Raw genomic sequence first — 14,471 nt, forward strand, 5'->3', positions numbered from 1 at the left:
TTGTACGGGCGTTTACAATCGCGCATACAGAGACAGGCGTGCACACATTGTCGCGCGTTCCCGAATATCTATGTGCGGGAACGCGCGACAAACGCCCAAAAAAAAGCTCAAGCACTTGTTTGAGCGTCGGGCGTTTTACAGCGCGATCGTACGCGCTGTAAAACGCCCAGGTGAGAACCATTCCCATAGGGAATCATTGGTTCTTGCCTGTTGTGCGTTTTACAGCGCGTAGGAACGCGCTGTAAAACGCTCAGGTCTGAACCCAGGGTAAGTGTCTCTCTCCATCCACAGGATTACACCATAGTGAAGAAGACATCGGGGGGGACTCCCATCATCCATGATTCAGGAGGGTGGAGCAGGACCCCCATCACAGAGCCTCCCCCCCTGATACATGAGAAGAAGATCCTAGAACTCACTCACAAGATGATGGAGCTGCTGACTGGAGAGGTGACACTGCTGGGAATGCTGGGAAATTCTCCAGTAACAGCACTGGAGGGGTCTGGGTGATGACGGTGTCATTGTGTTGTCAGGTTCCTGTAAGGTGTCAGGATGTGGCGATCTATTTCTCCATAGAGGAGTGGGAGTATGTAGAAGGACACAATGATCTGTACAAGGAGGCCATGATGGAGGATCCCCTGCCTCTGACATCACCAGGTAAGAGGAGATCGTCCTGATTATAAAAGTGTAAAGATCACATAGATACTACTCCCATCATCTCATCATCACATGTAATAATGTATCCTGTCCCTGTGTGTTTCATACAGATGGACTCATAGAAAGAAACCCCCCCGAGAGATGTCCCCGTCCTCTGTATTCCCAGGACTGTCCAGAGGAGAAGCTCCCAGAGAACCATCACGTAGATGGAGCTGATGTCTCACTAGAATCTGACCAGAAAGTGATTGGACCAAAGATCAGTTTACATTTTTCTTGTTTAGGATGAAAATCGGATGGATATTAAGGTTGAGGTTAAAGAGGATGATGATGATGATGAAGAAGATATGGATTTATGGGGCGCTCATCAGTGTAAGAATTGTCTGCATTGAGGGTCCCCTGGATGCTACTCCTATCATCTTATCATCACATGTAATCAATCTATCCTTTCACTGTGTTTCTTACAGATGGACTCATAGAAGGAAATCCCCCCGAGAGATGTCCCCGTCCTCTGTATTCCCAGGACTGTCCAGAGGAGAAGCTCCCAGAGAACCATCAGGTAGATGGAGCTGAGCCCTATACACATCTATATAGGGGGGTCCTGCAGTCATAGAGGGGTCATAGATGGTGGGGGTCTCTTATGGGGATCTGTTAGATTTCCCACCTGTCTGCTGTATTGTCCTGAATTGTTACAGATGACAAATCAGGGGGAAGATGTGACTGATATTAAAGTGGAGGATGAAGAAGAGCGGATGATGGGCGATCCCCCATGTAAGACTGAGGTGGAGGAGGACATTCCAGTCCATGTGACCACAGGTATGGAATCATGTATGGAGGAAGGGAATTGGGAGGTTTCTTCAGGTGAGACTCCACCTTAGAGCTGCAGTAAAGTAGCACTCCGGGCAGTGACCCCTGTGTTATGTACAGTGCAGGAGAAATCTTCTCCCAGCTCTTCTCTCCATCCTCTCATGCTCCAGGCTGGACACTCGGCTTAGCATCAGGTTTTGGAGGCACGCCGGCTGCGATGAACGGCTGCAGTGATGGCCAGGGTCTGAGGAAACTCAGTTTAACCACCTTAAGGGGTTTTCCAGGCACTTGATATTGATGGGTTATCCTCAGCATATGGCATTATTGTCTGATCGGTAAAGGTCTGATTGCCACTCCTTCACGGTCAGCTGTTCCTTTAAGGATCTAGCACCTTTAATGAAATTGGAAACACAGCGCCGTTCACAGTGCAGTGGCCCTGCTGGGTTACTGCAGCTCAGCTGCCATTAAAGTTAGGGGCAGCTGTGCTGTAGTAACCTGGAACAGCCACAAACCTTAGGCCTCTTTCACACGGGCGTTGCGGGAAAAGGTGCGGGTGCGTTGCGAAGACATGTGCGATTTTTCCGCGCAAGTGCAAAATATTGTAATGTGTTTTGCACGTGCGTGAGAAAAATCGGCATGTTTGGTACCCAAACCCGAACTTCTTCACAGAAGTTCGGGCTTGGGATCGGTGTTCTGTAGATTGTATTATTTTCCCTTATAACATGGTTATAAGGGAAAATAATAGCATTCTGAATACAGACTGCATAGTACAATAGCGCTGGAGGGGTAAAAAAAAAATAAAAAATTATTTAACTCACCTTAATCCACTTGCTCGTGCAGCCTGCATCTCTTCTGTCTGTCTTCTGTGCTGTGTGCAGGAAAAGGTCCTGTGGTGACGTCACTCCGGTCATCACATGATCTTTTACCATGGTGATGGATCATGTGATGACCGGAGTGACGTCACCACAGGTCCTTTTCCTGCACACAGCACAGAAGAAGACAGAAGAGATGCCGGCTGCGCGAGCAAGTGGATTAGGGTGTATTAAAGTATTTTACTACGCATTCTGTATTCAGAAACATAGAAACATAGAATGTGTCGGCAGATAAGAACCATTTGGCCCATCTAGTCTGCCCAGAATGCTATTATTTTCCCTTATAACCATGTTATAAGGGAAAATAATAATGATTGGGTCTCCATTCCAATCGTCTCCTAACAACCGTGCGTGAAAATTGCACCGCATCCGCACTTGCTTGCGATTTTCACGCAGCCCCATTCACTTCTATGGGGCCCGCATTGCGTGAAAAACGCACAATATAGAGCATGCTGCGATTTTCACGCAACGCACAAGTGATGCGTGAAAATCACTGCTCGTGTGCACAGCCCCATAGAAATGAATAGGTCCGGATTCAATGCGGGTGCAATGCCTTCACTTCACGCATTGCACCCGCGCGGAAATCTCGCCTGTGTGAAAGGGGCCTTACGGAGCTTTCTGTGAAGGTTCTCGTTCATCTTGGTAATGGTATATCAGTAGTGATAAGTCAGAAGAACTGGACTTGTTATATTCTTTTCTTGAAGACCTTTTGCTAGTCATCTGACTCCGACTGGTTTGTATGACAGAATAGCATTACATTCAGTGACTTGTGCTTTGAGAATGTTTATAGATGTATATGAATTGTATTACTTTCATGGATTGACACTTTTTATCTATTGCTATTTTCAGAAAAATAAATCTAAAAGAAATTACAGCAAATAAGGGGATTGTCTATTCCTTTACAAGTGATGACCTCTCCTCAGGATAGACCTTCACTATCTGATTGGTGGGGATCCAGCACCTTGTCCCCTGCTGGTCAGCTGTTCTGCAGTAGCTCCGGTGCAGGAAGTCAGCGCTGGAACTACACTGCTCAGACTGTGGACGAAGCCGGTTACTGCAGTGCTGCTTCCATTCATCTCAATAGTAGCAGCACTACAGGAACCAGCTGTGTCCAACGCACAATGGATGGACCTAATCAGAAGTGTGTGGGACCCCTGACAATCAGATACTGGAGGCCCAGCCTGAGGATAGGCTATTAATTATAAAGGAGTGGACAACCCCTGTAAGGTCTAAAATAGGCCGTTCACGAAGAGTTTAGGTTATTGTAATAAAATCATTTCCACTTGATATCTAAGGACCAACTGTGGTGGCAGAGGACAGGCCTGATTGTCAGAGAAGGGTGTGATTCTCAGATTTCGGAATGTTTTCAGGTCTGGGTTTATGTAATAGAAGTGATCGGTGAGTGTAGAGCAGAGTCCTGGACTTTATCATCCATCCATTATAATTATAAGGACACGACCACAAATGATTTTCTTTTAGTTCAGTTTTTGATTCAGTATTTTGTGCCAAAGCCAAGAAAGGATTCATATAAATGGGAAATATAAAGGAAGGACTTGTACTTCTCCTTCCTTTTGACATAAAAACTACATCAAAAACTGCACACAGCCTGATAGGAAGCTTCTAGAATTGTCTTCTTTACTGTTTGGAAAGAAAACACAAAATCTGTTTTTAATCCTAACAGAAAATCCCAGTAAGAACTCTGAGGGAAACTTCATCTTATCACTAAATTATAAAGGAGAAGATGAAGATATCGGGCATGGCTCTTCAGGAGAAAACCTCATTACCTGTAATGTCCATCCAGGACTTCACAGACCAGATCTTTCATATAATGCTCCTAATCATAAGGAACCTTCTCCTGACCAATCACAGATTGTTATCACAAGTACCGGTCCCAAAGAGGCTACACATTTTCAGTGTGGGGAATGTGGAAAACAGTTTACAAACATCTCAGGTCTAAATGGACACAAAAGAAGTCACACAGTAGAGACGTCGTATTCATGTTCAGAATGCGGCAAATGTTTTACAAATAAGTCAAGACTTTTTAGACATCAGGTAATTCACACAGGGGAGAAACCATTTTCATGTTCTGAATGTGGGAAATGTTTTGGACATAAATCAGATCTTGCTAAACATCAGAGAGTTCACACAGGAGAGAAGCCGTATCCATGTTCAAAATGTGAGAAAGGTTTTATATATAAATCACAGCTTACTGATCATGAGAGAAGTCACAAAGGAGAGAAGCCGTATTCATGTTCAGAATGTGGGAAAGGTTTTAAATATAAATCAAATCTTGCTGATCATGAGAGAAGGCACAAAGTAGAGAAGCCATATTCATGTTCAGAATGTGGGAAAGGTTTTATATATGAATCACTGCTTGTTGATCATGAGAGAAATCACACAGGAGAGATGCCGTATTCATGTGCAGAATGTGGGAAATGTTTTCTTTATAAAGGGAGCCTCAAGGTGCATCAGAGAAGTCACACAGAAGAAAAAACATTTATATGCTCCAAATGTGGTGACTGTTTTTCAAAAATGTCAAGTCTCACTACACATGAGAAAGTTCACACAGGAGAGAAGCCATTTTGATTTTCTTCATGTGAAAAAGAAAAACAGAATTTGAAACTTATCAGAGAATTCACACATAGAAGAAACGAAATTCTTGTTTGGAATGTGGAAGTGTTTTCATGCATTAAACAGCCGATATGAGAGTCTATTTTTCTGTGGAATTACCCTGGGTCTGCCAAAGACCCAAATTATATTACCCTGAGGTCTACAGTGACCAGGATCTGTATATTCTATATTCAGGTACTGCGCGATGCACTCCCTGTCCACCTTCACTGTCTGTCAGTTCCCAAGAGCACACAATATACAGTAGCTATACAACTTCAGATTGGTGATTACCCGATTCTGAGTTCTTGTCTATTCGGCTGTATATCCTGTGCCTTTTTTCCTCCTTTCGCTTTCACATCCAAAATGAAGGGATTTGGGAGGCTGAATCTATATTACTTTTACTTATACTGAGCTTGCCCCGGCCAGTGGCACAGGTCCGTTTGAAAAGTTTGCTCGCTCGCGCTCAGACGGAGCGCTGTGTGGCGTCACAGTAAGAGCTACGGGTAGCTAGGAAAAGCAAAGCTACACCAACGCGTTTCGAATAAAACGTTATTCTTAGTCAGGGATGCTAGTTAGAGGTTATAACAGAGAGAAATTAATAAAACAAAAAGAATTGGTAGGGAAATTAAATAGACAGGATCTAATGAATAAAAAGATTAAAAAAACAGGAGAATAATAATAAAGAGGGAGAGCCTATTGAAATACCGCCGATCATCACGCAATATAATGGCCAGACAGGTATATTGAGGAAGATTATTAAAAAACACAGGGAGATCCTGAAAGAAGACAAAATAATAGGAGATCATATCCCAAATAACCCCAAATTTATGTACAGAAAGGCAAGAAATGTGGGTAGCCTAGTAGCCCCCACTTTTAAATGTGTAAACAAAAAGAGTGAGAGACAGACAATAAGTGGGGGTATAAGAATAAAACCACAAGCAGGCTTTTTTCCATGCGGCACATGTGGGGCGTGTAAAAAACTGAAGTAGGAAACAACATACCAATATGCAAATAAAAAATGAATGGATAGAAAACTTGGCCACATATAAGATACGAGACCACATCACTTGCAGAAGCCAGGGGATCATATACGCAATAATATGCCTATGCAAAAAACTATATATAGGTCGTACAAAAAGAACCCTAAGTAAGAGAATAGGGGAGCTGTCATGCCCTGCTCAGGTCATGTGCGGAGGTCTGCTAGGTTAGCAGCACATGTGTAGCCTTTTGTTATTGTTTTGGAGTTGAGCTGTATCCGCCTTCCTTCAGGTGCACTGGGTGGGGTCGTTGGTATGAGTTTAAATTACGCCCACTCCCAGTGTCCTGTGCGGGTTATAGCTTCTGTCTTGTTCAGAGGAAGGAGGGAAGGATTGCTGTTCCTGCTCAGTACAAGATAAGTTGGTTTTGTTTTCTTGTGATTGTCTGTCTAGGCTGTTAGAGAGACACCTGCCCCCTCCAGGTCCTGAGGGAGCAGGCTACATTTTTCCCCCTTTCACCATCTTAGGGATTTTAGGGAATCTTCAGCCTAGGTACGAGGACACGTTCATTCCCACCTTCAGGGTCTGAATGTGGGCATAGAAGTCTAGGGAGAGCTGGTAGGGATTTGTCAGGAGGTGACCTTTATCCCCAGCTTCTTGCCTAGACATTTGTTTTGTTGTATTCTGTGTATCTTGTATCCTGTCCAGCGTGACAGGAGCACATTTATAATATTCGGAGAAAATACGAAGGTCATCCTCTTTCAAGGCACTACAAAGAGAAACATGGGGGTAATAGCAGTGGTACTATATTCAGTGGAATAGAGATGGTTAATAAAGAAAAAAGAGGGGGGGATTTTATTAATAAAATGTCCAGAGCAGAGACCCGCTGGATCTTTAAGCTAATCACACTAGCACCATCGGGATTGAATTCAGAAATCGAGCTGTTCGCCTTTGAATGAATGATAATCGAAGTGCAAAAGACATGAGGGGGTTAAATGAAGGAGGAGACATGGACCTATATGAACAACACTAGGAGATCAAACTAGCATCCCTGACGAAGAATAACGTTTTATTCGAAACGCGTTGGAGTAATTTTGCTTCTCCTAGCTACCCGTAGCTCTTACTGTGACGCCACACAGCGCTCTGTGTGAGCGCGAGCGAGCAAACTTTTCAAACGGAGCTGTGCCACCGGCCGGGGCAAGCTCAGTATAAGTAAAAGTAATATAGATTCAGCCTCCCAAATCCCCTTCATTTTGGATGTGAAAGCGAGAGGAGGAAAAAAGGCACAGGATATACAGCCGAATAGACAAGAACTCAGAATCGGGTAATCACCAATCTGAAGTTGTATAGCTACTGTATATTGTGTGCTCTTGGGAACTGACAGACAGTGAAGGTGGACAGGGAGTGCATCGCGTAGAACCTGAATATAGAATATACATGTCACTTGTGAATAACAGTGGTGGCGATACCGCTACGGTAGCGCAGCGTTAGTAACTAAGAGTGACAGCGCCTGTGTAATAGAAATAAGGTGTGTTCTACTAAGGGCTCTTTCACACTTGCGTTGTCCGGATCCGGCATAGAGTTCCGTCGTCGGGGCTCTATGCCGGAAGAATCCTGATCAGTTTTATCCCCATGTATTCTGAATGGAGAGAAATCCGTTCAGGATGCATCAGGATGTCTTCAGTTCCGGACTGGAACGTTTTTTGGCCGGAGAAAATACCGCAGCATGCTGCACTTTTTGTTCCGGCCAAAAATCATGAACACTTGCCGCAAGGCCGGATCCGGAATTAATGCCCATTGAAAGGCATTAATCCGGATCCGGCCTTAAGGTAAACGTAGTTTCGGCGCATTGCCGGATCCGACGTTTAGCTTTTTCTGAATGGTTACCATGGCTGCCGGGACGCTAAAGTCCTGTTTGCCATGGTAAAGTGTAGTGGGGAGCGGGGGAGCAGTATACTTACCATCCGTGCAGCTCCCGGGGCGTCCAGAGTGACGTCAGGGCGCCCCACGCGCATGGATGACGTGAACCATGCGCATGGGGCGCTCTGACGTCACTCTGGAGCACCCCGGGAGCCGCACGGACGGTAAGTATACTGCTCCCCCGCTCCCCACTACTACTATGGCAACCAGGACTTTAATAGCGTCCTGGCCGCCATAGTAACACTGAACGCATTTTGAAGACTGATCCGTCTTCAAATGCTTTCAGTTCACTTGCGTTTTTCCGGATCCGGCGTGTAATTCCGGCAAATGGAGTACACGACGGATCCGGACAACGCAAGGGTGAAAGGGGCCTTAGTGATCAGGATCCATGGAGGAAAAGTATTGTGGATATGAGGAAAAAGAAGAAGAAGAGCATTGTTTACTGTCAGAGCCGTGAAGATGAATTGTCCCCATGGACCTTGCTTCTTACCGTATTCATACCTCCGCCAGCACTGCAGGAGAATCCAGAGGGACACAGTGAGAAACGGAAGGACACCTCCTTTTCTTTTTCTAAAAAGGCTTTATTTTTCCATTTTCACAGAAATAAACAAACTTAAATAGGGGAACAACCCTCTCAACAAGGTGTAACCTTAAACATCACATTCAATTGACAGGCAAAATAACAGGATTACATATAGATAATATGTCGGCAAATGCAAAGGTTCTAATGTAATTCACATCAGTCATAAAGAAGAACTATTGTCATGAAGTTGAATTGTTTCGTTAAAACCTGTCTCCATTCACGCACACATTCATACTGGCAGTGACCTGGACATCTCAAAACTCCTCCAGCCCCATTACACAGTGACCGAGTTTTTCGGTATGCCCCTAGCTTCATAAGTTAGCTTGTATACTGACAGTGTGGCATTAATAAGCTGGATCCAATGGTTATAAGGGAAAATAATAGCATTCTCAATACAGAATGCTTAGTACAATAGCGCTGGAGGGGTTAAAAAAAATGTAAAAAAATTATTTAACTCACCTTAATCCACTTGTTCGCGCAGCCGGCATCTCCTTCGGTCTTCTTCTTTGCTGTGTGCAGGAAAAGGACCCTGTGGTGACGTCACTCCGGTCATCACATGGTCCGTCACCATGGTAAAAGATCATGTGTATAGACAACAGTATAGTCCTTTACCTTTACTTGCGAGGCAGTTTCAGGAGACAGCGTTCCCCTTGATATAGATTGCCTTCACAGGCAGACTTCTGTTGCGGCTTCTCAGCCTATATCACCATGGGGTGCCCAACATGTTGACTGGGCTCCAGGCCCCTTACTTCACCACCCTTCAGAGGCAGTTGCAGGTAGCCCTCTCTCTCTGCTACCTCTTCAGGGGTTAACTTCCTCCCCCTTTACTTGTATACCGCCACGTGCTGAGGGGTGACGCAGGGAGATCGTTGTCTTCCTTCACAGGCGACTCCTCAGCTGCACAGCAAAAGCGCTCGTAGCCTGCCACCACCCAAGCGACTCAGGTTCCTGGACAGCTCTCGCCGATGGGACCTCTGTTTCCCTCCGTATCCGCGCCAGCAACAGCGCTCAGCAGCCTCCTTCTCTCTTCCCAAGATGGCCGCCCTCCGTGCTAAGTAACCAGCAGTCTCCCTCCTTGCCAGCCACTGGAGCTATAGGGATACCGCCAAGCACCCGAAATACTGCACCGGATGATTCTGTATGTGTCCACACCACTTCTACACCCTTTCAGGGTGTTTAAACACGCAGGCAAAGCAGGATTTAGTCAGGAGGGCAGGGGAGCTCATACAGCGTCTTCTCTCCATGCCCGGCAGACGACGCCCACCTCCTGTAGACTTTTATGTAACCTATGTGGACACATGGAATGGGTATTTGATCTTCATTAATACAATATATTAAGATAAAGGTGATGGGGAAATAACAAATTGAATCTTAAATTTAATAATCTGTTCCTTGCTACTCTAAACGTACCCACACCCTCTAAGTACCGCTCTGCTGTGTGACCATTGAAGGCCAGTGTGCTAGAGGTTTACCTATCTTATGCTAGAAAGCAACATCTTCATTTGAGTGCTGTGGATCTGTACCCAGGGCGTTCCTTCAGCCTTACTGGATGGAGGCTGGCGGCGTTGTGTACGGACATATTCAGGGGTCGCTTCAGTCCTCACTAGTCTAATGCTTTAGGAAAGCGTGGAAGTGGAGTTCCTCCTAACAGTCACATCCAAGGTCACGGGCGCTGTTAATTCCAGAGTGCCCCTCATGGTCTGTCATGTTGCACGTGTGCGCAGTCAGGACATGCTTTTCAAGAAACATGTTTTCCCTTGAAGAAAAATAAAAAGAAGCTTTGGAAATTGGTGGGGTATCTGTTTTATGTGTAGCCTGACCTTCCCTAGATTGAGGGTGGGAAGACTGAGGCACCACTGCAGGCTGCAGAAATTGGTCACTAATATAGGGAATAGAAAGTGTCCTGTGGAACAAGCCCTCGGGTAATAAAGGGGCTATTATATACAGTGCTGCCCATAATTATTCATACCCCTGGCAAATTTTGACTTAAAGTTACTTTTATTCAACCAGCAAGTAATTTTTTGACGGGAAATGACATAGGTGTCTCCCAATAGATAATAAGACTATGTACAACAGACATTATTGTGGGAAAAAAACTTTTCTCAGCTTTTATTTACATTTGAGCAAAAAGTGTCCAGTCCAAAATTATTCCCGCCCTTCACAATAATCAGTAGAAAAGCCTTTATTGGCTATTCCAGCAATCAAACGCTTCCTATAATTGCAGACCAGCTTTTTGCATGTCTTCACAGGTATTTTTGCCCATTCATCTTTAGCAATGAGCTCCAGATCTTTCAGGTTGGAAGGTCTTCTTGCCATCACCCTGATCTTTAGCTCCTCCACAGATTCTCAATTGGATTCCAGTCTGGACTCTGGCTGGGCCTCTCCAAAACGTTAATGTTGTTGTCTGCCAACCATTTCTTCACCACTTTTGCTGTGTGTTTTGGGTCATTGTCCTGCAGAAATGTCCACTGGTGCCCAAGGCCAAGTTTCTCTGCAGACGGCCTGATGTTGTCGGTGAGAATCCTCATGTATTGCTCTTTTTTCATGGTGCCGTTTACTGTGATTAGGTTCCCTGGTCCATTGGCTGAAAAACACCCCCAAAGCATTAGGTTCCCACCACCATGTTTGACAGTGGGGATGGTGTTCTTTGGGTTGAAGGCTTCTCCTTTTTTACGCCAAATGAAGGAAACATCATTGTGACCAAACAATTAAATTTTTGTTTCTTCTGACCATCACACAGAAGACTGGAAGTCTTCTTCTTTGTCCAGATGAGCTTTTGCAAAGGCCAAGTGAGCTTTTGTGTGCCTTGTCTGGAGAAGTGGCATCCTCCTTGGTCTGCATTGTGCAGTGTCCATTGGATTGTCCGCCTTGAGACATTGCCACCAGCAGAGCCCAGATTCACCAGGATGGCCTTGGTGGGGATCTTGGGGATCCTTGGATTCTTTTTCACCTCTCTAACTATCCTCCTGGCAGCACAGGGGTCACTTTTGGCTTACGACCACGTCCTCTGAGATTTTCCACAGTGCGGAACAACTTGTATTTTTTGCTCAAATGTAAATAAAAGCTGAGAAATGTTTTTTTTCCACAATAATGCCTCTTGTACATTGTCTTATTATCTTTTGGGAGAAACCTATGTCATTTCCCGTCAAAAAAATTACTTGCTGGTTGAATAAAATTAACTTTAAGTCAAAATTTGCCAGGAGTATGAATAATTATGGGCAGCACTGTACATGTGTGTCTACACTGGAAGAAAGATTCTGTAGAGTTGGGAATAACGTCTAGCAAAATGGATGTAAGTGTTTAACTTTTGGATCTCCTTGGTCTGTTCTGGTCGGAGACTTAGCAAGGGGGCAACTGTAACATTAGACTCCCTAAATATGATGGGAAGGGGAAAGAGACTGAGATCATAAAGGTCTAGCTATAAAATGACCTTGGGGTTTCCTGGGATGATGATAATCTGACATTTAGCTCCTATTAAGGGTATTTTTTTTATAGTGAATTCTAGTGAGGTGTAGCGTTTTCTTCACGTAGACTTCTTTATGTATATTTTTCATCTATCAGATCTGGTGACCAGTATTTTGATGATGAAATGTTGACGTGATGTTGCATGCTTTACTCTTGCACAAAATTTTGTGACATTTTGACCTCGGCCATTTTTGGCCCCACTTCTGGTTTTGGAGCACAAAAGAGGTTATGTTTTCTGCTTACACCACTTTTAAGGCAGGTTCATAATTTGCAACTAGAAAAACTGGAGTAGTATTTCTATACAAAGTACTCCAACCCAGCCTCATGAGAAACTGACTTTAGATATTACCCTCATGATAAATGCCCCCCTTAGGGCTCATGTACACAAATGTATTTTATTTCTGTTCCCGTTTAATTTTTTTGCGGACCATCCACAGATTCCCCCCCATAACAGTGCGTCATCCACAGATTCCCCCCATAACAGTGCGTCATCCACAGATTCCCCCCATAACAGTGCGTCATCCACAGATTCCCCCCATAACAGTGTGTCATCCACAGATTCCCCCCATAACAGTGCGTCATCCACAGATTCCCCCCCATAACAGTGCGTCATCCACAGATCCCCCCCATAACAGTGTGTCATCCACAGATTCCCCCCCATAACAGTGCGTCATCCACAGATTCCCCCCATAACAGTGCGTCATCCACAGATCCCCCCCATAACAGTGCGTCATCCACAGATTCCCCCCATAACAGTGCGTCATCCACAGATTCCCCCCATACAGTGCGTCATCCACAGATTCCCCCCATAACAGTGCGTCATCCACAGATTCCCCCCATAACAGTGCGTCATCCACAGATTCCCCCCATAACAAGTGCGTCATCCACAGATCCCTCCCCCCATAACAGTGCGTCATCCACAGATTCCCCCCATAACAGTGCGTCATCAACAGATTCCCCCCAATAACAGGGCGTCATCCACAGATTCCCCCCATAACAGTGCGTCATCCACAGATTCCCCCCATAACAGTGCGTCATCCACAGATTCCCCCCCATAACAGTGCGTCATCCACAGATTCCCCCCATAACAGTGCGTCATCCACAGATTCCCCCCCATAACAGTGCGTCATCCACAGATTCCCCCCATAACAGTGCGTCATCCACAGATTCCCCCCATAACAGTGCGTCATCCACAGATTCCCCCCCATAAACAGTGCGTCATCCACAGATTCCCCCCATAACAGTGCGTCATCCACAGATTCCCCCCCATAACAGTGCGTCATCCCATAACAGTGCGTCATCCACAGATCCCCCATAACAGTGGTCATCCACAGATCCCCCATAACAGTGCGTCATCCACAGATTCCCCCATAACAGTTCATCCACAGATCCCCCATAACAGTGCGTCATCCACAGATCCCCCATAACAGTGCGTCATCCACAGATCCCCCATAACAGTGCGTCATCCACAGATCCCCCCATAACAGTGCGTCATCCACAGATCCCCCATAACAGTGCGTCATCCACAGATCCCTCATAACAGTGTCATCCACAGATCCCCCCCATAACAGTCCATCATCCACAGATCCCCCCATAACAGTGCGTCATCCACAGATCCCCCAAACAGTCATCATCCACAGATCCCCCCATAACAGTGCGTCATCCACAGATCCCCCCATAACAGTGCGTCATCCACAGATCCCCCCATAACAGTGCGTCATCCACAGATCCCCCATAACAGTGCGTCATCCACAGATCCCCCCATAACAGTGCGTCATCCACAGATTCCCCCCATAACAGTGCGTCATCCACAGATTCCTCCCCATAACAGTGCGTCATCCACAGATTCCCCCCATAACAGTGCGTCATCCACAGATTCCCCCCCATAACAGTGCGTCATCCACAGATTCCCCCCCATAACAGTGCGTCCCAATTCCCCCCATAACAGGATTCATCCACGATCCCCCATAACAGTGCTTCATCCACAGATTCCCCCCCATAACAGTGCGTCATCCACAGATCCCCCCATAACAGTGCGTCATCCACAGATTCCCCCCCATAACAGTGCGTCATCCACAGATCCCCCCCATAACAGTGCGTCATCCACAGATTCCCCCCATAACAGTGCGTCATCCACAGATCCCCCCATAACAGTGCGTCATCCACAGATCCCCCCCATAACAGTGCGTCATCCACAGATCCCCCATAACAGTGCGTCATCCACAGATCCCCCCCATAACAGTGCGTCATCCACAGATCCCCCCATAACAGTGCGTCATCCACAGATTCCCCCCCATAACAGTGCGTCATCCACAGATCCCCCCATAACAGTGCGTCATCCACGATCCCCCATAACAGTGCGTCAGTCCAAAGATTCCCCCCATAACCAGTGCGTGCATCGACAGATCCCCCCATAACAGTGCGTCATCCACAGATCCTCCCATAACAGTGCAGTCATCCACAGATTCCCCCCCTAAACAGTGCGTCATCCACAGATTCCCCCCCATAACAGTGCGTCATCCACAGTCCCCCCCATATAACAGTGCGTCATCCCCAGATGCCCCCCCCATAACAGTGCGTCATCGA

At 45.9% G+C, this 14,471-nt stretch overlaps 1 protein-coding gene across 1 annotated transcript; it reads left to right on the forward strand.

The window, feature by feature from the left end:
* Nucleotides 1-423: 423 nt before the first annotated feature.
* Nucleotides 424-5,108, forward strand: LOC122935210 (oocyte zinc finger protein XlCOF8.4-like). The gene is made up of 7 exons (XM_044290975.1): nt 424-447; nt 531-654; nt 765-856; nt 936-1,023; nt 1,119-1,210; nt 1,347-1,467; nt 4,012-5,108. Exons 1-7 carry the CDS (start codon nt 424-426, stop codon nt 4,914-4,916), a joined length of 1,446 nt encoding a protein of 481 aa, XP_044146910.1. The 3' UTR covers nt 4,917-5,108.
* The last annotated feature ends 9,363 nt before the right edge of the window (nt 5,109-14,471 follow it).

This window comes from Bufo gargarizans, chromosome 4, assembly GCF_014858855.1.
Source record: "Bufo gargarizans isolate SCDJY-AF-19 chromosome 4, ASM1485885v1, whole genome shotgun sequence".
Lineage (NCBI taxonomy): Eukaryota > Metazoa > Chordata > Amphibia > Anura > Bufonidae > Bufo > Bufo gargarizans.

Bases quoted from the DNA above. Each gene is read 5' to 3' on its own strand.
- LOC122935210 (XM_044290975.1), top strand. From the start codon at position 424: ATGATGGAGCTGCTGACTGGAGAG. The intron at 857-935 runs GTAGATGGAGCT...TTTCTTGTTTAG, and splicing joins AGCTCCCAGAGAACCATCAC to GATGAAAATCGGATGGATAT. The intron at 1,024-1,118 runs GTAAGAATTGTC...TGTTTCTTACAG, and splicing joins TTTATGGGGCGCTCATCAGT to ATGGACTCATAGAAGGAAAT.